General features: G+C 36.0%; 2 protein-coding genes across 10 annotated transcripts in view; one reads left to right on the forward strand and one right to left on the reverse strand.

The window, feature by feature from the left end:
- The window catches only part of UHRF1BP1L (UHRF1 binding protein 1 like), a 125,196-nt gene that overhangs the window by 84,129 nt on the left and 18,800 nt on the right, over positions 1 to 22,267 (forward strand). For 7 of the 9 annotated variants that reach the window (XR_005218294.1, XR_005218293.1, XM_037845532.1 and 4 more), the window contains 4 exons: positions 2,848 to 2,990; positions 3,663 to 3,813; positions 8,774 to 9,027; positions 9,338 to 9,446. Coding sequence is in view for 7 of the 9 variants with exons in the window: in XM_037845532.1 (XP_037701460.1) it covers positions 2,848 to 2,990; positions 3,663 to 3,813; positions 8,774 to 9,027; positions 9,338 to 9,446 (657 nt within the window). In the remaining 2 variants the exon portion in view is untranslated. Of the gene's footprint in view, positions 1 to 2,847; positions 2,991 to 3,662; positions 3,814 to 4,219; positions 4,496 to 4,527; positions 6,297 to 8,773; positions 9,028 to 9,337; positions 9,447 to 22,267 lie in introns of those variants that run through there. The other 2 variants (XM_037845536.1, XM_037845537.1) reach the window with 2 other exon arrangements.
- LOC119541489 (centromere protein Q-like) lies at positions 6,720 to 8,296 on the reverse strand. Its single transcript, XM_037845561.1, has 2 exons — positions 8,251 to 8,296; positions 6,720 to 8,189 (listed from the first exon to the last, which is right to left on the reverse strand). Exon 2 carries the CDS (start codon positions 8,146 to 8,148, stop codon positions 7,336 to 7,338), a length of 813 nt encoding a protein of 270 aa, XP_037701489.1. The 5' UTR covers positions 8,149 to 8,189; positions 8,251 to 8,296; the 3' UTR covers positions 6,720 to 7,335.

The following is a 22,267-nucleotide window of genomic DNA, read 5'->3' on the forward strand; positions in this document are numbered from 1 at the left end:
CAGGAAGGAGTGAGAGGTTTGGAACACAATTTTGGATGATGGTAGCACAGCAATGTAAGTACAGTGAACAAAGATGGCTGTAAGTATGATTGAAAGAGGAAGGTTAGGAGCATGTGGGGCACCAGAAGGAGAGGAAAGATAAAGACTGGGACTGTATAACTCAGGGAAACCTAGAGTGCTCAACAATTATGAAAATGTACCAAATATGTTTTTACATAAGGGAGAACAAATGAATGTCAGCCTTGCAAAGTGTTAAAAATAGGATGGTATCGTGGAAAAAAATACAATCAAAGCAAACTAGAAACATTATATTTTGCTTCCTTTAGTGTAACAAAGGCAATATACCAAAGCTAAATGCCTTTTAGAGAGGGACATACAGGAGGGGTATGGGACTCTTGGCATTGGTGATGTTGTCTGATTCTTTTATTCTTCTTTAGGTTAACTCTATCTTTCCTTTTGTTGTTTTTTAGCTGTCTTTTTTCTTTCTTTCTTTCTTTTTCTTTTTCTTTTGTCTCTCTGCCTTGTTTGACCCTTCCTCCTTCTTTGTGGAAGAAATGGAGATGTCCTCATATAGATAGTGATGATGGTGGAGAATATATAAATATATGCGTATACAGGGAACCATTGATTGTTTGCTTAGGATGGAAAGTATTGTGGGTGAACAAAACCGTCTTGAAAAAAAAATGGGTTGATGAAGAAACCTTGAGGGCACTACATTGAATGAAATGTCAGACACATAAGGACAAATATTGCAGGGTCTCACTGATATGAACTAATTATAATATATAAACTCATAGGCATGAAATACAAGTTACTAGGGGATAGAATGAGGTTAAAGAATGGGGAACGATTGCTTATTATGAGCAGAATGTTCAACTAGGTTGAACTTAAGTGTTAGGAAATGGACAGAGGTGACGGTAACACATTATTGTGAGAATAACTAACAGTGCTGAATGGTATGTGAATGTGGTGTAAAGGGGAAGCTTAGAGTCACATATGTCCTAGAAGGAAAGTTGGAGGTTATAAGATGGGAATGTATAAAACAGTGAATCTTGTGGTGGACAATCTCCATGATTAACTGTACAAATATTAGAAATCTCTTTCATGAACTAGAACAAATGTATGACACAATAACTAGAAGTTAATGATAGAGGGGTATATAGGGAAAAATATATCTCTTGCAAACTGTACTACAGTTAGTATTTTAACATTCTTTAATCAGCAGTAACAAATGTACTATACCAATATTATGAGTCAGTAATGGGATGGGGGCAGTTAAAGGTATGGGAGGATTTAAGTTTTCTTTTTTGTCTTTATTTCTTTCCTGGAGTAATGAGAATGTTCTAAAAATTGAAAAAAAAAATTGTAGTGATGGATGCACAGCTGTGTGATGATACCTTGTGCAATTGTGCACTGTGGATCTTTGGATAATGTATGATATGTGAACACTCTCAATAAAATTAAATTTAAAAAATAAATAACCAAATTCAAAAAAAAAAAAAAAAAGAACATGGCCTTTTCTGGGGTACATAACAGGTTCCAAACCACCACATTAGGGAAGCCTTCTTAAACCCTGACTATGTTAAGAAACCCCTGTAAAATGCTTGTATTAGCTCCTCATACCACAATTGTATTTATATGCATTTTTCCTGGTCCTAGAAATTTTTTCTCTTTCATTTAATAGATAATTTTTGAGCACCTATTGTGTTGCCAGAAACTGAATATATAGTAGTGAGTCTAATTATAAAAAATTGAAGCTTGTGTTTTTTATGTATTTGATTATCATCCAGTTTTTCTAGTAGTTCATTTTTATCATAGTTTTAAAAAGAATTATTGGTCTTTTTTTTTTTTTAAATTACCTGTTTTACTTTTTAAATAGTTTTTTTGACATATATTTACATACCTTACAATCATTCACAGTAGCATCATATAATTGTGCATTCATCCCCAGAATCAATTTTTGAACATTTTCCTTACTTCAAAAAAAATTTCCAATAAAAGTACAAAAGAATACCTAAAACCTTCCATCAACCCCATCCCACCCTATTTTTCATTTAATTTTTGTCCCATTTTTCTACTTATCAAAGTATTGTCTTTTAACGCCAATCGTTTGAGAAACATTGAAGTACGGCACACTGAGAAGTTAAGGCATATACATACACAAGGTTGTTGAATGATCAAATTAATAATAAGTGTTTAAAATTGGGTAGAGTGCAATACTAGGGGTCAATAAGGGGGAGATAAAGGATATGGGATGTTTGGAGTTTTCTGTTTCCTTTTTCTTTTTCTAGAGTAATGTTCTAAAATTTATCATCATGATGAATGCAAACGACATGATGATCCTGTGAACCACTGAGTGTATACTTTGGATGGATTGTATGGTGTGTGACTATTTCTCCATTAAATTACATTTAGTAATGATAATAATAAGTGGTATTAATTTCATGTAAAAGATAACTAAGAGTTACTGTATGGTACTGAAAGGGAAATGAACTGGTAAGAGTGGGGCTGTTCAATGTAGGATCAGTTAGAGGGGAGCAAAGCTGGCCTACCAGGAAGCTCTTAGTCATGCTAGGGCTGCAGCTGCAGTGGGGAGAGCTCAGGCTATGGTCAACAATTGTATGTTTTTTTCATCTTGTTAAAGTTTAGGGTCTTAGTATTCTACCATTTTATTCTGGGAAATTATTTTTCATTATTTGCTAACTAACCACAATCTGGTTTTCTTTGATTATTGTCTTTTAAGCAAAGCTATGCTTGAGAAAGAGTTGGGAAGTCCTTTAGGTTACATGTAAGACTGGATCATGTGTAAAACAGATTTTAATTAAGTTTACTTTTATATTATTTCAGGTATTAAAAAAACCTCAACTACAAATTACCAGAGCCCAGCAGAGAATGCAAATGCCGGTGCTAACATACAGAATTATGGTGAAACCTCTCCAGATGCCATCAGTACAAATTCGGAGGGTGCGCAAGAAAATCATGACGACCTGGTAATTATTTCAGAAGTTTTCTACGAAGAGAAATGCTATCAACGTTCTTTATCTCATATTCAATATGTATACATTTTAGCACATTAAATTAATACGTAAAAAGAATTGAGATAGATGAAGGAGGATTCACTGTGCTCCTTATGCTTGAAAGTGCTTTCTTCCCTCTTGCTGAATTGTTTTTCTCTACATTTTATTTTTCTAAATTTGTTTTATTGATAGTTTGGGGTGGAAGAGGTTTCCATCTTTCTTTTTTTCCATCCTGCCTTTCCTTTTAGGACCTTTGCTTTAGTTCAGTTTAAATACACTTTGAAAAAGTTTGATGTCACGAAGGTGGTCAGTCCTTATTCTGAGGGGCTTTTTATCTAGGGAAAAGATGTTCTTTTAAGTCCTCCAGACCAAGGAAATATTCTTCTGAAAGACTTAGAAAATGCATTATTTTCAGCTTTTAGTGGAAATCATTTTACATGGAAATATTACATAATTCATCTTTGTGACCTAAAAAAAAACTTCTCTTCACTAAATAAGAAGGAAGCTGAAGTTTTCCCTATAATATAACAACACATTCTGTTTTATCAAACTTATTATTTTTTTTTTGTTTGGTCACAATTGTGTTATTTTAAACTGTGTTTTGAATTATTTTTATACTAATATTATTTGTACAATCATCAATAGATATCTGTTGTGGTGTTTAAAATTACTGGTGTTAATGGGGAAATTGACATCCGAGGAGAAGATACTGAAATCTGTCTTCAAGTGAACCGGGTGACACCAGATCAGTTAGGCAATATCAGTTTTCGGAATTATCTTTGTAATCGTCCAATAGGTAAGATAATATATTCTTTTTAGTACACAAGTTACCTTAATGTGATTTAAAATTGTTTTGCTTTTTATAAATGTGACCCATCAGTAGTCCTACATAATTGAATTCAAGGAAAATTGCATTTATTTATGGTAATGGGGGAAATTTGTTCTTTTAGAGTACCTTATTCCCATGAAGTATTTTGATTAAATTTTTAGAAATATAATTGTTAAAGCATATTCTTTAATTTCTTTTTGTTAATGCTGATCAGTGTTTTACTTTTTCAGTCTTCCCATTCTTTGAGATACTGGGAATGAGAAAACAGAACTCTTTTTCTGTAGGAAAAAAGTAACAAAGTAATCCTGGAGGGTCAAATTTAGTTCTACCTTATACCTCAATTTCTGTATGTCTTTATCTTGTTTGTAAGCAGACATTTCCTGAATCTGGCATGGTGTTTGGTATTTGGAGAAAAACACATACCCTGTTCTATTACTTCATTCTAAGTTCAACACGTTGACTTCGACACAAAGAACTTTAAGCAACAAAATATGCTATGTATGAAGAGGAAACCACATTAACCATTTTCAAAGTTTATATGGAGTTATCACTCATGGCTTTCATTCATTTGAAGAAATTAACTTATTAGGATAGTTGTATTAAGAATTTTAAATGACAGTGTTCATTTTTAAGTCTCTTGAAGTCACTGAGCTGTAATATTTTTCTTTGCTATATACACAGAATGCTATATCTGATGCATAACATGTTGAAATAAATACAGCCCTGCATGATATCAGATAAGTATGCTACCATTTCTCATCCAGGGAATTGTAGGTAAATATGCCATTTGTCTGCATAGAAAAAAAAAATGTACTCCTGGCTTTTTTCTTTGTATAAGCCTTGCAGTTTTCAATGTATCTGCTAAAACACATTTGAGAATTTATATTAGCAAGTCTAAATCCCAATGGTATGCAAAATGACGGAAGCTAAGTATATTTTTGGAAAGGCTTAATAGTGGTGGAAAAAAACAAAACCAGTAGAAAAATGATTGGACATAAAATTTCAAAACCTAGACCCTGTGCTATAACCAACCCAAACACTTTTCATGTTATACACTCTTAGGTTATTTCCATTTGCATAATTTTTTTATACTCTTTATATCTCAATTAATACCATGTCCTATTACTTTGTTTAATTTTGTTCCTAACTGCAGAAGTCATTCTGGAATGCTCTCTATGTATGGGTTATATAATCAGTGCTAGTTAATTTTTTCCCCCAAGTGTCTCGGTTGTTTGAAGAGGAACATAAAAGCATGGAAAATAAAGGACCAGGAAGAGGGAAATGGGAAGGAGAAAGTAGAAATGCCAGCTTAGCTTCAACATTTCAAACCATAGTAAGCGATACTAATAAAGGTAGTATTTGAGCTTCAGTTTATTAGTATTGCAAAGTTGTTTTTGTCTTGTTTGTTTTTGTTTATTTTACAATCTGTGGTATTTTGGATTCCTTTAACAGGAAGATATTAATATAATAGTTCCAGGGCATCAGAGGTAGGAAGAAGTGATTTTAACTGTTTTATTTTATCTCTGCTCCAAAGTATTCTTTCTGTTTAAAGTTATATTTGCTCTCAACTCCCTATAGTGTATGTATTGTGTGTGTGTGTGTGTGTGTGTTTATGTGTATATCTTTACTGGGAGGGTCTTGGTCAAAAATAACATAAAATTACTTTAACCAAGTTGTTTCTTGCTCACTGATCTTATTGTTAAATAGATAATTTAACTTTTGTTGCTTTTCTTGATTATAGTAAAGAACATGAACGTCAATTTTTGGCCTTTTACTGTCTATTTTAGAAATAAAAATGCTTGAGTTTTTAAATGTTTAAAGAATTTTTAGGAATTTTTTAATTTTTTTATTTTTATTCATGTTATTTATTTATTTTGAATGTTAATAATTAGTACTAACATTAATTAAATCAAATTCCGTGTCTGCAATAACATTTTTAAAAACAATTCTTCACTTTGATTTGTGTATGGCAACCTATCCTTGGTGCATAAATATAGATATCTTTAACTACTTGCACCCTCCCCTGTTCATAAACATGTATACATTTGGCTCAGTATGCCTTCAGTTTTCTTTTCTCTCTGCTCAGGAAAAATCAAATAAAACATCTTTTCATCATGAATTTAATTAGTGTGGTCTTCTTTTGATGACTCATGGGATAAACCTTAAATAATGGCACAGAACCTTAAATAATGTTTGGCTTATTAACCTTACCACCTATCTTTGCCTTTTCCTTTCCAGTCTTATATTTTTCTTGCTTACTCATTTTTTATCTGATTATACCATGCACACATTGCCTTCTAATCTTTTTGAACATGGGTACCATAAAATAAATGAACAAAATGTTTATTTATATTCACAACTAGTTTACTTCAGTGGCTCCACTAGGAACGTTTACTATTTAAAATTAGATATCCTATGGGTACTTTTTTGAAATTTTAAATTTGTTGTAAACTCAAGTATTTATACCTCAAATTCTTTTTTGGACCAAGGAATAAATAAATGTAATAATATGTATATATTTCCTTTACTATAATTTCAGTTTTAGGCCTCTTTTCTAATCAATACATTTTAATTAGGTGTTCTCTATTTGCTTTTCTGTTATTAGCTGACTCATTTTTTTTTTTTTTTTTTTGAAATTTTAGTGATTTTATTTCACAAATAGATAAAAGTAACTCATGCTACAGACTGTAGTTGGTTAGAAATGATTTCTCCATATAGTAGTGATAATTTAGTCACATATATACATACGTTTACCACAGTGAGGAAAAAAATGTTTTAGAAAGAAAGGTTCTTTTGTTTGGTCTTTGTTTAAAGGGGTCACTAAAGAGAATAAACTTGCTTAGGAATTTCTTTTTAATAGTTTTCTGAAAAAAAAAAACATGCTTTGATCACAGTGGAAAATAAATATTCAATATCTATTCACTAATTCAGCCAAAGAAATAAAATGTTGATGCTACCTTCACAGTTAAAGGCACCTGGCAAATCTTAACTACTTCACAAAAAGACTAGGGAGTTCTGTAAAAGAGTAAAGGCATTTGGGGGTTTCTCAGGATCTAGTTGACCAGATACAAACTGCAAGAGACCAGGTAAATGCTATTAACGATAGCAAACTAGGTACTAGGTACCACACAAAGACTACATATATTAACTTGTAGCATATTTTATCTGCACTAAGCAATAAATGACCTCCATTCAGCCACTATTAACTAATGGACTGTGGTGGTTCTTATTTAATGGTTCCAGGCAAACAACCAGAGATGTAGCAAATAATAAATGTGATTTTTCCAGGCTTGCCAGTTGCTAAAACAGAGTCTCCAGGACTATACTAGATGCTTATAGCAGATCTGCACAGGCTAATTTTAGAGTACATGTAATTATTAAGGGATAATAATTCCCACAGAAGCCTCAGCCTCTGAAGTATCATGGTAGGCTAACAGCTATATAAATTCACAAGCTTTAAATTAATATAAAACAATCTCCTATAAAAACTTAAGAGGCATCAAGTCTCTTGTAGGCTTCTTCAATGAAAGTGAACATATCCTTCATCTGGGATGAATTATGAAGAACATCCAAGTCCTTTAGAAGAGCGTTCTGGTTTGGGATTAGCATCAAAATTTCTTTCTGAAGTATTGGTGCTTTGAGACTGTTCTGAGAAAGTTCTGGAAGAGAGAGTACCTCACTACCATCCATTTGAAATATCTTTTTCACCTTCTCTTCCTCTTCATCCACTTCACTTGTCAGAACCTGAAGTTTGCTTTTGAGGCTTTGAATATTCCCAGTCATTGACTCTGTGGTCTCCACTATTTTATCTATTTCTTCCTGCAATAATGCCAGACCTTCTTCATTAGCTCTGTGCTGTGTCCTTTCCATTTTCAGTAGACTTGACACATTAGTTAAATCTTTCTGCTTTTTGGGAGGGACGTTTAGCGTTTCACACAGCTGCAGCAATCTTTTGTTCAGGCAGTTGAGATGATATTGAATTTGTTCATTTTCTTTAATACTTTTACTTAAAATTGCTATTATTACTGATTCCATCATAGATTGCAAATACTCTCTGCTACTCTTTGAAAGAGGTTGCCAGGTTTTTCTCTTGTTGGATGCTATCTTTAGCTGTTTCAGATTAGCATGCTTTGTTTTTCCTGTCACTTCAGAAGACAGATGCTTTGGATGTTTTTTAATTTTTTTCATTGTGTTTCTAACCTCTTTCTCTGCCAACTCCTTTTCTTCATCATCAATTTTTCTTTTTGGATTTCTTTTTAACTTTTGAGATTTTTTCTTGGAGGCATTTGCTTTGTCAGGCATCCTGATATTAGTGGGAACAATTATAACATGGCTTCAAAAATCTTGTAGGAAACAGGGACGCACCCGTGGCTGTCTTGTTTTTCCTAACGCTTGCTGAAACTCCATTAACTCCACTTGGAACACCGCTCAGAGTAACTGGCGCCCAAACAGCCGAAAGCCAAGGGACCAGCTGACTCATTTTTAATGAAGAAGATCAAAGCTTTTATTGCTTCTTAAGAGTCATTTTAAATGCCATGATTCCATTTCTTCATCGTAGCTATGTATTGTGTTACAGATGTATAGATAAGTGTACACTCAAACACACCCAAAATCAGAACTGTGTATCATATCGACGTTATATCATGGCATGCCCCCCACCCCCCCCCCCCCAGATCTAAAAGGTAGAAAACATAGCATTTTTATACTACAAAATTGCCTATAAAAACTGAAATTGGGGTTGTGTATATTATATTATATATTTATATCACTATAGACTATCATTTGTATTAGTTTAGGGGCAAACATTAAAACTGTTCTTACTGCTTTAATATTGTACAAATTTACAATAACTTCTTAATGACATAATAGAGTCATGTTTTTGAGTAGTGCTAAAAGGTTATCATATTTATGTGTTCATTTTCCATAGGCTCAGATCACAAAGCCATAATTCATTCCAAATCCTCTCCTGAGATTACTCTGAGGTTTGAAAGTGGGCCTGGTGCTGTCATACACTCTTTGCTTGCAGAAAAAAATGGATTTCTGCAGTGCCATATAGAAAATTTTAGTACTGAGTTCCTGACATCTTCTCTTATGAATATTCAACATTTTTTGGAAGATGAAACTGTTGCAACAGTGATGCCAATGAAGATACAGGTTTCTAATACAAAAATAAATTTAAAAGTATGTTAATATTTTTGTGTTTTCATATTATAAATGTTTACTTTGCCTACCTAGACCTTGGTTCATGTCTAAGACTATACCTTCTCTATAATATATGCTCTATCAGCATTTATTAAAATGAATTAAATTTGTTGGCTATGGGAATGATGTAAAGAGTCTTAAAATTAGAAAATATCAAAACAGAACAGGTACTTTTCTTAATACATCAACTAAATCATGTAAAGATACGTATTTTTACTCATTAAAAATACTAACATATGTTTAAGAAAATGAACAATATGCCAATACTATTCATTTCTCTTTCCTGTAGGATGACAGTCCACGTAGTAGTACGATATCCTTTGAACCAGCTCCTGTGATGGTACATATTGATCATCTTGTGGTAGAGAGAAATGATGATGGCTCTTTTCATATCAGAGGTATATATGAAAAAACAATTGAAATGAACATCTACCAAATTGCGAAGTTAAACTGTTTATCTCTTGATTGTTTTCATTCATACTTATTGTTTACTTTGTATGTATGTACATAATGCAGTAGTGGATGATTGAGGGATATGTTGGTATATTATAATAAAATACTATCTATGTTTGGACTTCTACCCTAGAAAGAACTCATCTACAGTTGATTTAATACCAGTTCTTTAGATGTCTTTTGAATGAAAGTGAGAGAGAGTTTCATGGTCTTACAGATTTGATCTCTTTATACCTTATTTCTTAAGAAGCTTTATTTCTCATGTTCCTTTATATAAACTCAACTAAATTGGTATACTCCCTGTAATGGAATTACCTTGTACTTTTCCATCTCCATGTTCTTATTTGTCTTGTTATTCCTCATTAGAATTGTTCATCATCTATGTAAATTGTATCCGTCTTTCCAGGCGTATCTCAAGCTGCTCCTTTTCAATGAAGCCTTCTTTAGCCACTATAATTTGATGTGATTTTTTCTTATAACTCTTTGGGTACTTGTTATGTGTGTATTTGTTACTTGCAATATTCTCCCATGGGTTTTGTTTCTTTAATGTTTGTATCACCACTCTAACAAGATTTTTAAGTTCTTTAATGTAAGACCTATATCTTATATGCTCTAACGTAAAGTAGTGGAAAGGGCATGACTCAGTAGACTTAGGTGTTCTAATATATAGCTAGTTGAGGATGAAACTTGAGGACTGATACATGCATCTATTTCTTCGCCTTTCAAAAACCCCATGAAGTGTCAGAAAATATGTATAAAGAAGAATAAAGTTGTAACAGTGCTAGAATAGAAGAATTAATACCATCAGTGGTCAGAAATTCTGTAAGAAGCATAACCAGAGAGCAAACCAAAGAGGCAAAATCAGAAAAATCTGTAGCCATAAACACATGAAAGAGAATACTGTTGCCAAGTTAAGAATAGTTTGTGTGAAACTCTTAATTCAAAAGTCTTCCCCTCTGGAGTTTGGGACCAACTGAGAGAAGGACACAGGAATCAGTTCAACAAAGATCAAAATGTCAGCTTCATTACTAGTAAAAGCTTGGGTAGAGAAAAGAGCTTATGCCTATGAGAGAATAGTCTTGCCTTTCTCTCCTAAATGCTTTAGCTCCCCAAGCTGCAGATCTTTCTCATAGAGAGAACAGGGCAGAATGTAACTGTTCCGGTTTGCTAATGCTGCCCGTTAAGCAAAATACCAGAAATGGATTGGCTTTTATAAAGGGGGTTTATTTGGTTGCAAAGTTACAGTCTTAAGGCCATATAAGTGTCCAAGGAAAGGCATCAACACAAGGTACCTTCACTGAAGGTTGGCCGATGGCGTCCAAAAACCTCTGTTAGCTGGGAAGGCACGTGGCTGGCGTCTTTTTGCTCCCGAGTTTCATTTCAAAATGGCATTCTACAAAATGTCTGCATCAGCTTCCAATGGCCATCTTTAAAACATCTGTCTCAGTTCCAGCAGTGAGCTCCTTATGTCTGAGCTTATATAAGGCTCTAGTAAATTAATCAAGGCCTATGCTGAATGGGCATGGCCATACCTCCATGGGAATACTGAATCAATAGGTTCCAACCTAATCCACACTAATACATCTGCCCCCACAAGATTGCATTAAAGAATATGGCTTTTTCTGGGGGGGGGGGGCATAATATATACAAACCAGCTCAGTACCCTTTTTTTAGTCAGGCATTTGTGGCATGTACGAAAACTTAACTGGACTGAGCCACACGCTCTCAGATCTTTTCTCCAAACTCATGAATCAGATGAATGAGAAGGGGCAAGAGAATCCATGACAACTACTCTAGGGAAGTTCCTTCTCCGATGTAGGAGAAATTTCTCCAGTGGGATACAGAGATTAGAGTGGACCCTTGAGGCAATAGGTTGAATAATCTCGGCACAGCTATTTGAGATCCTCTCCTGTATACCCGCAAAGTAGTTGACTTCAGTAGGGTTTGCATATAGACTAAAACATTTAGGGTAGATTCTACAGCTGAAGAAGTAAAACAAGGACTGTGCCAGTTTGAATATATTGTGTACCCCAAAATGCCATTATCTTTGATGCGATCTTGTGTGGACAGACATATTAGTGTTGATTAGATTGTAATTCTTTGAGTGTTTCCATGGAGATGCGACCCACCGAACTGTAGGTGGTAACTCTGGATGATTTCCGTGGAGGTGTGACCCTGCCCTTTCAGCATGGGCATTGATTAGTTTACTAGAGCAGTATATAAGCTCAGACAGAAGGAGTGAGCTTGATACATCCAAGAGGGACACTTGGAAGAATGCCAGGAGTTGAGAGAGGAACTGCAGTTTACAGACACATTTTGGCGATGGCCTTTGAAAGCAGACTTCTGCTCTGGAGAAGCTAAGAGAGGACAAATCCCCCAAGAGCAACTGAGAGGGACATTTTGGAGAGAAGCTGAAACCTAGAGAGGAACATCCTGGGAGAAAGCCATTTTAAAACCAGAACTCTGGAGCAGATGCCAGCCATGTGCGTTCCCAGCTAATGGAGGTTTTCTGGACACCATTGGCCATCCTCCAGTGAAGGTGCCCAATTGTTGATGTGTTACCATGGACAGTTTATGGCCTTAAGACTGTAACTGTGTAACCAAATAAACCCCCTTTTATAAAAGCGAATTCATCTCTGCTGTTTTGCATTCCTGCAGCATCAGCAAACTAGAAAAAGGACCAAATAGATAGTTGACAAACTGAGCCCCAGGAAAGGAATGATTCCACAGTGAGTTGACAAACTTGGTATATAAAACCCAGCAGAACAAGCTCCCACAATCATTAAAGATAAGCTGTATAGTAAACGAATCAGCATCACTAGTCAAGGAAAGGGGATGAAAATACATCCAAGAATTCTCAAACATTTGAAAAGAAATCTATCTTTTGGCATTCCTGATTGTAAACAGAAATACTCTCTGGCTGATGGAGTTGAATAAGAGCTTGTTAAAAGATTATTAGAGTGGAAGGAAAATGAGAGTCCAGAACTAAACCCTTACATTTATGGTTAATTGCTTTTTTTTCTTTTTCTTTTATTCAATTTTATTGAGATATATTCACGTACAATACAGTCATCCGTGGTGTACAATCGGTTGTTCAAAGTACCATTATATAGTTGTGCATTCATCACCACAATCAATTTTTGAACATTTTCATTATGACACACAAAAAAGAATAAGAATAAAAGTAAAAAAGGACACCCAAAACATCCCATGCCCGCCATACCTCCCTATTATTAATTTATTTTTGTCCTCATTTTTCTATTCATCTGTCCATACACTGTATAAAGGGAGTGGGAGCCACAAAGTTTTCACAATTACACAGTCACATAGTGTAAGCTATATGGTTACACAGTCGTCTTCAAGAATGAAGGCTACTGGATTGCAATTCAGCAATTTCAGGTGTTTCCTTCTAGTTATTCCAATACACTAAAAATTAACAAGGGATATATACATAATGCATAAGAATCACCTTCAGAATGAATTCTTGACTCCATTTGAAATCTCTCAGTCACTGAAGCTATTTTGTTTCATTTTTCTTCCCCTTTTTGGTCCAAGAAGGCTTCTTCCATCCCATGATGCCAGGGCCAAGCTTATCCCTGTGAGTCTTATCCCGCATTGCCAGGGAGATTTACACCCCTGGGAGTAATGTCCCATGTAGGGGAGAGGGCAGTGAGTTTACATGCAGAGTTGGATTAGAGCAAGGGCCACATCTGAGCAACAAAAGAGGTTCTCTGGAGGTGACTCTTAGGCACAATTTTAAGTAGGCTTAGCTTCTCCTTTATGAAGTAACAAACTTCATTAAGGAAAACCCCAAGATTGAGGGCTCATCCTTCTAAATTGGTAACCCGAAATGCTTGTGAGAATATCATTAATTCCCCAGGTGGGGAAATTTAATATTTCCACATTTTCCCCCAGTCCCCCAAGGGGTCTTTGCAAATACATTCTTATTCTCTGCCCAAATTACTCTAGGATGTATTGGAGCTTCACACTCACCTGTACAACCAACCAGATTTCACTCCTATTCAACGTTTCATGTAATTATGTTTTTTGAATAAACTGACCATGCAAGTTAAATTATATACTGTGCTACAAAAAATATAGTTTTTGCACCTAATAAACCTCTCTTCCTTTGATCTCATACAGAATTTGAAGTTTCAAAACACCATCACTATTGTCCTTTACCCTTTAGTCTGGTTTACCTTAGTCCTAACCAAGTCCATTTCATTCGTATCTCTAATTGAAGTCTGATCTATTTTTTCAGACTCCTTAACATTTGCTCTATGGGGTAATGCTGACATTCATAGCTGCTGGACTCTGGCTCTGATTCTCAGGTGTCACACAGATACCCAAAGTTCCAGGGACCAACCAGGTTATACCAAAAAAGCTCAGCATCTCAGTATTTAGAAATAACCATTACAACTCAGGAATAGATGTAATTTCTGTAAGAGCTTATGATCTAGGAACCTTTACAATAAGCCTTCCCCTGATAACCTGTGCTCTCAGGCTCAGTTCTCAGAGTGTGCACATTATAGTTAGTCCACAAGAGTTTGCACATTATGGTTAGTCCATATTAGTAAGGCATTATAATGTTTTTTTTTCCATTTCTGTTTTATTTCACTTAATGTACCATCCTCTATGTCCACTCACATTAGAACTTCACTCCTTCTTGTAACAGCTCAATATTCCACTGTATGTATACACCATAGCTCACCAATCCATTCATCAGTCGATGTACCCTTAGGCCACCTTCATTGCAAATTGTGACTACTGACACCATAAACCCCATGGTGCAAATGTCCATTCATGTACCTCTTTTTCAGTTCTTCCAAGTATATATCCTGTAATTGAATTTCAGGTCCATATGGCAACCCCATTTTTAGCTTCCTGTGGAACCATCACATTACCTTCCAGGTGGGCTGTACTTTTCTACTTCCCTACTAATGGTAATTAGGTACATCTCTTTCTCCACATTTTCTCCAGCACTGGTATCCCTCTTTTTATTTTTTAGATGGTTTTATTCACATGCAATACATTACATCCTAAGTAAGCTATCAGTGGTTCCCTGTATAATCACATAGTTATCCATTCACCACCACTATCTATATAAAGACATTTCCATTCATTTCTTCCACACAAAAAAAGAGGAAGAGGCAAAAAAGTAAAAAAAAAAAAAAAAAAAAAAAAAAAAGCCAATGCCAAGAATCCCATGCCCCTCCCATATGTCCCTCTCTTATAGACATTTAGCTTTGTTATATTGCTTTTGCCTTTGTTACAATTAATGGAGGCATATTACAATGTTACTTGTAATTATAGACTCTAGTTTGCATTGATTGTATTTTTTCCCAATACCACCCCATTTTTAACACCTTGCAAAGTTGACATTCATTTGTTCTCCCTCATGTAAAAACATATTTGTACATTTAATCACAATCATTGACCACTCTAGGTTTCACTAAGTTATACAGTCCCAGTCTTTATCTTTCTTCTTTCCTTCTAGTGTCATACATGCCCCAACCTTCGTCTTTCAACTGTACTCACAGTCATCTTTGTTCAGTGTACTTACGTTATTGTGCTACCATCACCCAGTATTGTGCTCCAAACCTGTCTGTCCTGTCTTTTCCCATCTGTCTGTAGTGCTCCCTTTAGTATTTCCTGTAGAGCAAGTATCTTGTTCACAAACTCTCCAGTGTCTGTTTGTCTGAAAATATTTTAAACTCTCCCTCATGTTTGAAGGACAGTTTTGCTGGGTATAGAATTCTTCATTAGCAGTTTTTCTCTTTCAGTATCTTAAATATATCATACCACTGTTTCTTACCTCCATGGTTTCTACTGAGAAATCCGCACAGGAGTCTTATTGAACTTCCCTTGTATGTGATGGATCGCCTTTCTCTTTCTGCTTTCAGAATTCTCTCTTTGTCTTTGACATTTGATAATCTGAATATTGATTGTCTTGGTGTAGATCTATTTGGATCTGTTCTGTTTGGGGTATGCTGCACTTTTTGGATCTGTAATGGGAAATTTTCAGTGATTATTTCCTTCATTATTTTTTCTGCCCCTTTTCCCTTCTCTTCTTCTGAGATACCCGTCACATACATTCATGTGCTTCATGTTGTCATTCAATTCCCTGAGACCCTGCTCATATTTTTGCATTCTTTTCCCTATCTGTTCTTTTGTATATAGGATTTCAGATGTCTTTTCCTCTAGTTCATGAATCCTTTCTTCTGCCTCTTCAAATCTGCTGTTGTGTGTCTCCATTGTGTTTTTTATCACTTGTATTGTGCCTTTCATTCCCATAAGTTCTGCCAATTGTTTTTTTCATGCTCTTCATTTCTTCCGTATGTTCACCCAATGTCTTCTCTATATCCTTCATCTCTTTGCCATATCTTTTCTCAACCCATTGATTTGATTTTTTGGATTGATTTAGGAGACTTGTTTGATTAATAATTATTTGTTTTAATTCCTGTATCTCAATTGAAGTGTAAGTTTGTTCCTTTGACTGGGCCATATCTTCATTTTCCCTAGTATAGGTTGTAGTTTTCTGTTGTCTAGGCATCTGGTTTCCTTGGTTACCCGAGTCAGATTTTCCCAGACCAGAACAGGTTCAGGTCTCAGAATGGGGTTATGTCCAAGGTGTATCTTAGAAGACGACAGACTTTCCTGTGAGGTCTCCAGTCTCTGTGCTTTTCCTAACCTGCCCATCAGGTGGCACCTGTCAGCCTGTCACTCCTGACTGGTGTAAGGAGATGTGGCCCCTTCGGTTTCTGTTTTGGCTGTTTTCCCCCAGGCTCTGGGATCTGGTTCTGAATGGAAAGCTGGGCCCCACCCCCTTACTGTTAGGGAAGATACACCCCCTAGGGAGTTGTCATCTGCATTTGAATTTTCTCCACCTATCTGGGTCAGAGAGCTGTGAACTGAAAATGGCCGCAGCTCTCTCCTCTTAGCTCCTCAGGTTGAGAGAGAGAAAAATAGAGAAAAAGCCCCCTTTTAGAGCCAGTACATGGACCCCAATTTCATTCATTGGCCAGAGGTAAGACCTGGTCTTCTGGGCTCCCCCTCCCGGGACAGATGAGTCTTCTGGTTCTTTAGGATCAGTCATCACTAAAAGCCTCTGTCTGCTTGCTGGGGGTTTGTAGCTTGTATTCAGCAGTCTACATTTGTTAATTAAAACCCCAGTTGGAGTTCAGCTGAGCTACATTCGCTCACTGAGAGAGTGCTGCCCTCTACCATAGCAAGGTTTTGCAGCTAAGCCTGCCATGGGGGAAGGGGACTTCTGGCACATTTCTGCAGTTTTTACTTACAGATTTTATGCTGCGATCTCAGGCATTCCTCCCAGTCTGGGTTGGTGTATGATGTGTGGCCAGTCACAGTTGTTCCAAATTATTTACTAGTTTTTTCTGGTTGTTCATTGGTTATTCCAGGGGACTAACTAAATTCCACTCCTCTCTATGCCGCCATCTTGCCCCCACCTCTGTGTTTTTTTGTAATAAGTTTTAAGATCAGGCGGTGTAAGTCTTCCAACTTTGTTCTTCCTTTTCAATATGTCTTTGACTATCTGGGGCCTCTTACCCTTCCGTATAAATCTGATGATAGCTTTTCCTTTTCTTCACAGAGGGCTGTTGGAACTTTGATTGTAATTGCGTTGAGTCTGTAAATCACTTTGGGTAGAATTGGCATCTTAACAATCTTTAGTCTTCCAGTCCATGAACAAGGAATGTCTTTTAACAAGTCTTGTAGTTTTGTGTGTACGTGTAAGTCCTTTATATCTGTGGTTATATTTATTGCTAAATATTTCATTTTTTTAGTTATTGTAGATGGAATTTTTTTCTTGGTATCTTCTTCAGATTGTTCAGTACTATTATATAAAAACACTACTGGTTTTTGTGTGTTGATCTTATACACTGCCACTTTGCTAAATTCATTTATTAGCATTGTTGTGGATTTTTCAGGATTTTGTGTATATAGGATCATCTCCTCTGCATGTGGAGAAAGTTTTACTTCTCCCTTTCCAATTTGGATGCCTTTTATTTCCAGTATAACATTGATTAACAATGGTGACAGTGGGTATCCTTGTCTTGCTCCTGATCTGAGAGGGAAAGTTGTCTGTCTTTCATTGAGTATGAGGTTAGCTGTGGTTTTTTCATAGATGCCCTTTATCATGTTGAGGAAGTTTCCTTCTATTCCTAGTGTTTTAAGTGTATTTATCAAGAAAGTATGCTGGATTATGTCAAATTCCTTCCCGCATTCGTTCTGTTCATGTGGTGTATTAGATTCATTGATTTTCTTATGTTGAATCACCCTTGCATACCTGGGATGAATCCCACTTAATCATGGTGCGTAATTCTTTTGATATTGTTGGATTTGGTGTGCTAATATTATGTTGAGGTTTTTTGCATCTATTTTCATAGGGGGTATTGGTCTGAAGTTTTCTTTTCTTATGGTTTCTTTATCTGGCTTTGGTATGAGAGTGATGTTGGCCTCATAGAATGAGTTAGGGAGTGTTCCCTCTTTAATTTTTTGGAATAGTTTGAGCAGGATAGGTATTAATTCTTGGAATGTTAGGTAAAATTTACCTGTGAAGCCATCTGGTCCTGGATTTTTCTTTGCTGGGATGTTTTTGATTACTGATGCAATATCTTTACTAGCTTTTGGTTTGTTGATATCTTCTATTTTTTCTGGAGTCAGTGTAGGCAGTTTGTGTGTTTCTGTCCATTTCATCTAAGTTATCCAATTTTTTGGTATACAGTTGTTCATAGTATCCTCTTATAGTCCTTTTTATTTCTGTGATATGAGTTATGTCTCCCTTTTCATTCTTGATTTTAGCTCTTTGTATTCTCTTTTTTCTTTGTCAATCTGTCTAATGTTTTGTCAATTTTATTGTTCATTTCAAAGAACCAGCTTTTGGTTTTGTTGATTATTGTTTTTTTATTCTCTATTTCTTTTATCTCTACTCTAATCTTTGTTATTTTCTTCTTTCTGCTCATTTTGGGTTTATTTTATTCTTTGTCTTTTTCATTTTTGAGATAAGGTCTCTGATTTGAGATTCTTCTTTTTTAATGTAAGAATTTAGAGCTGTAAATTACTCGCTCAGCACTGCCCTTGCTGAATCCCATAAGTTTTAGTATGTTGTGTTTTCATTTTCATTTGCCTCAAAATTTTTCCTAATTTCCCTTATGATTTCTTTTTCCCATAGGTTAACAGTATTTTGTTTAATTTCCATATACTTTGTGAATTTTCCAGTTCTCCTCTGTTATTGATTTCTAATTTCATTCCATTGTGGTTGGAGAAGACACGTTGTATGATTTGAGTCTTTTTAAATTTCTTGAGACTTGTTTTATGACCTAACCTATTGTCTATCCTGGAGGGTGATCCATGTGCACCAGAGAAGAATGTGTACCAAAAAAATGCAATATAATAGTACTGACATTTATAATTACCCCTATGGTTTCCTTTCCTGAAGATATTATCTTTTTGTGCTGCTGCAATCCACTATCTAGTGTCCTTTCCTTTCAGTCTGAAGAACTCTCCTGTTTTTTTGGATGGGATTTTTTTTTTCACTTTTGGGGGAGAAAGTAAGAAGATTGAGATTTAAAAAGAAACAAAACAGGCAAAGTCTTGCCAGGCCTTCCTCCTACCCGCTATGTCCCCTGGTGCCACCCCCTTCCATACCCACACTGTTTGTATGTTAAGTCTAGTGGTAATGAACTCCCTCAGCTTTTGTTTATTTGGGAATACTTAATCTTCCCCTTATTTTTTAAGGCTTCGCTAGATTTTAAATTCTTGTGTGACAGTTTTTTCTTTCAGCATTTTACATATCTTATACCACTGTCTTCTTGCCTCCATGTTTTCTGATGAGAAATTGGCACGTAATCTCTTTGGGACTCCCTTATACATAACACGTTGCTTTTTGCTCGCAGCTTTCAGAATTCTCCTTGTCCTTCACATTAGAAAGTTTGATTACTGTGTTCTGGGTGTGGTTCTCTTTGAGTTTATTCTGTTCATTGAGCTTCTTGAATGGGGATATTCATATCTTTAGTTAAATTTTGGAAGTTTTTTTGCCGTTATTTCTTTGAATATTCCTTCTGCTCTTTTCTGTCTTTCTTCTCCTTCTGGGACTCCCATAATGCATATATTGGCACTATTGATGGTGTTGCACAGGTCTCTTAGGCTCTGTTTGTTCTTCTTTATTCTTTTTTCTTTCTTTCCCTCAGCCTGAATCCTTTCGACTGTCTTGTCTTCCAGATCACTGATTCTTTTTTCTGCCACCTCCAGTCTGTTGTTGAAACTGTCTAGGGAATTTTTCATTTCAGTTATTGTGTTCTTCAACTCCAGTATTTGTTTTTGGTTGGTACTGAAAATCTGAAAGTATTCCCATATTCATTCATTGCTTTGGTCATATTCTATAGTTCTTTGTCTGTGTTTTCCTTTATCTCTTTGAGCATATCGAGGATCCTTTTTTTGAAGCCTCTCTCAGTAAATCCAAAGTTGATCCTCGTCATTGATGGCTTCTGGATTTTTATCTTGCTCCTTTAGATAGGCCATCATTTCTTGGTTCTTTGTTTATCTTGTAATCTTTTGTTTCACACTGTTTATTTCAGTATTTTTAAGTGTTAACTCTGGGATTGAGTTCCTGAGCTGAGATTTTCTTGAATACCAAGAGGTAATAAAATAAACCAAGGAAAAAGCACCTTTCACTGTCTATAAATTGGCTCTGCTTTGGCTGGTGTTCACCGACAGCACTTAGCCCTCCTTTCAAGATTAGCCTGAGGCAAATGTGGAGTGAGGGGGTCCACTGTGTGTTAGCTGCACTTCCATGGAATCCCACAGGCTTCTGTTCTTGAGCAGGTGCTTACTAGAGGCCTTAGGAATTCCCCATTTAATGTTTACAGGAGTTCAAGTGAACACCCCTCTACGGCCTTTGAAATAGGCTTTCATCTTCTCTTGGATGCTCTCCTGAGTAGAACTTAATGCAGGTGGTCCTTTGTCCCAGGCCACTTCAACTTATTGTTTCTTATACTGTCCAAGCTGTCTGCAAACTGCTTCTCTGTCCTCAGAACAAATTCTGGGAGAGCAAGCCTGAGACAAGTTGCCTGGCTGTGTCTCTCAGACTTCCACCTGATAGATTGGCAGCTTCATGCATGAACCTTAATATGCACACAGGGGCCACTCTGCTCCCTTTATAACAGGTAGGGATCCATAGTGGGATCACAAGCTGGCTTCATCCCCTATTGCGTAGGGAGTGGGTGAAGGGGGCCAGCAAGGGGACCAGGAGCCTATTCTATGGCTTCTGAAGCTGTGTTTTGATTTAGCACTTGTCCAATTGTTGCAACCCTTTAACTGTTTTCCATAGCTTTGAGGAAGGTTACTGTCTTTAAGATTCCTCTGCCTCCATTGCCCTAGGGATTTGGAACGTTGGCAGCCCTCAGAGGTGACCCCCAGGGATCTGAAGTAGCTGGTCAAAAGCAGTGATCAGCACCCCTGGAGTTTGGAGGATTGATTCTAAGCTGTACCAGAAGCCTGAGCTCCAGTTCTCACTGCTGCTTGTCACCACACTAGGGGAAGAGGGATGGTAGCCACTGCAGGGAGGGTGAAACTCACAAGTATTTGTTGCAATTTGCCAGCCTCTTTTTCTTCTGGCTCCTCCCTGGATGCCACACAGTGTTCCCCTAGATTCCACAGTTTCAGAAGAGCTGATTCAGACAGTTTCTGCCAATCCAATATTTGTTTTGGTGGAAAGACTGATTCCTGGAGTTTCCTACTCTGCTATATTCCCTCAAGCCTCCCAATTTCTCTGTAGTCTTGCCAACACTTGTTATTATCTTTTTTGTTTCCAGCCATCTTAGAGGGTATGCAGCACTATGTCATCATTTTGATTTGTATTTCCCTGATGATTAATGATGTCAAGCATCTTTTCTTGTGCTTATTGACCATTTGCTCTTTGGAGAAATGTCTATTCAGATGTTTTGCCCATTTTTAAATTGGGCTATTTGTCTTTTTTATTGTTGTAAAATGTACTTATATATTCTAGTTACAAGTTCCTTATCAAATTTGTGATTTGCAAATATATTCTCCCCTTTTGTAGGTTTTCTTTTCACTTTCTTAATAGTATCTTTTGCAACACAAATATTTTTAATTTTGATGAAATCCAATTTATTTTTTTCTTTTATTGCTCTTGCTTTGGTGTCATATCTAAGACTCTTGCCAAATCCTGGGTCATGAAGATTTACTCCTGTGTTATAAGAGCTAAAAATAAGTTTTAGCTCTTACATTTAGGTTTTAATCCATTTTTAGTTAAATTTTGCATGTGAGGTGATGGTCCTACTTCATTCTTTTGTGTGTGCCTATATAGTTGTCCAGTATCACTTGTTGAATGTTCTTGGTACCCTCCTAAAAAGCTGTTGACTATAAACATATGAATTCTTTTCTGTTGGTCTATATTCTATCCTTATGATATATGTCTTCACAGTTGCTTTGAAGTAAGTTTTGAAATTTGGAAGTGTTGGGTTCTCCAACTTTGTTCTTCTTTTTAGCTCTTCTGGGTCCCATGTAATTTCATCTGAATTTTGATTTTAGCTTGTCACTTTCTACAAAGAAGCCAGCTATGATTCTGATAGGATTGCCTTGTAACTGTAGGTCAAATTGAGAAGTTTTACCATCTTAGCAATATTAAGTCTTCTGATCCATGAACATGGAATGTTTTTCCATTTCTTTAGATCTTTAATTTCTTTCAACAATGTTCTCTTGTTATCAGAGTATAAATTTAGCACTT

The sequence above is a fragment of the Choloepus didactylus genome, chromosome 8 (assembly GCF_015220235.1).
Source record: "Choloepus didactylus isolate mChoDid1 chromosome 8, mChoDid1.pri, whole genome shotgun sequence".
Classification (NCBI taxonomy): Eukaryota; Metazoa; Chordata; class Mammalia; order Pilosa; family Megalonychidae; genus Choloepus; species Choloepus didactylus.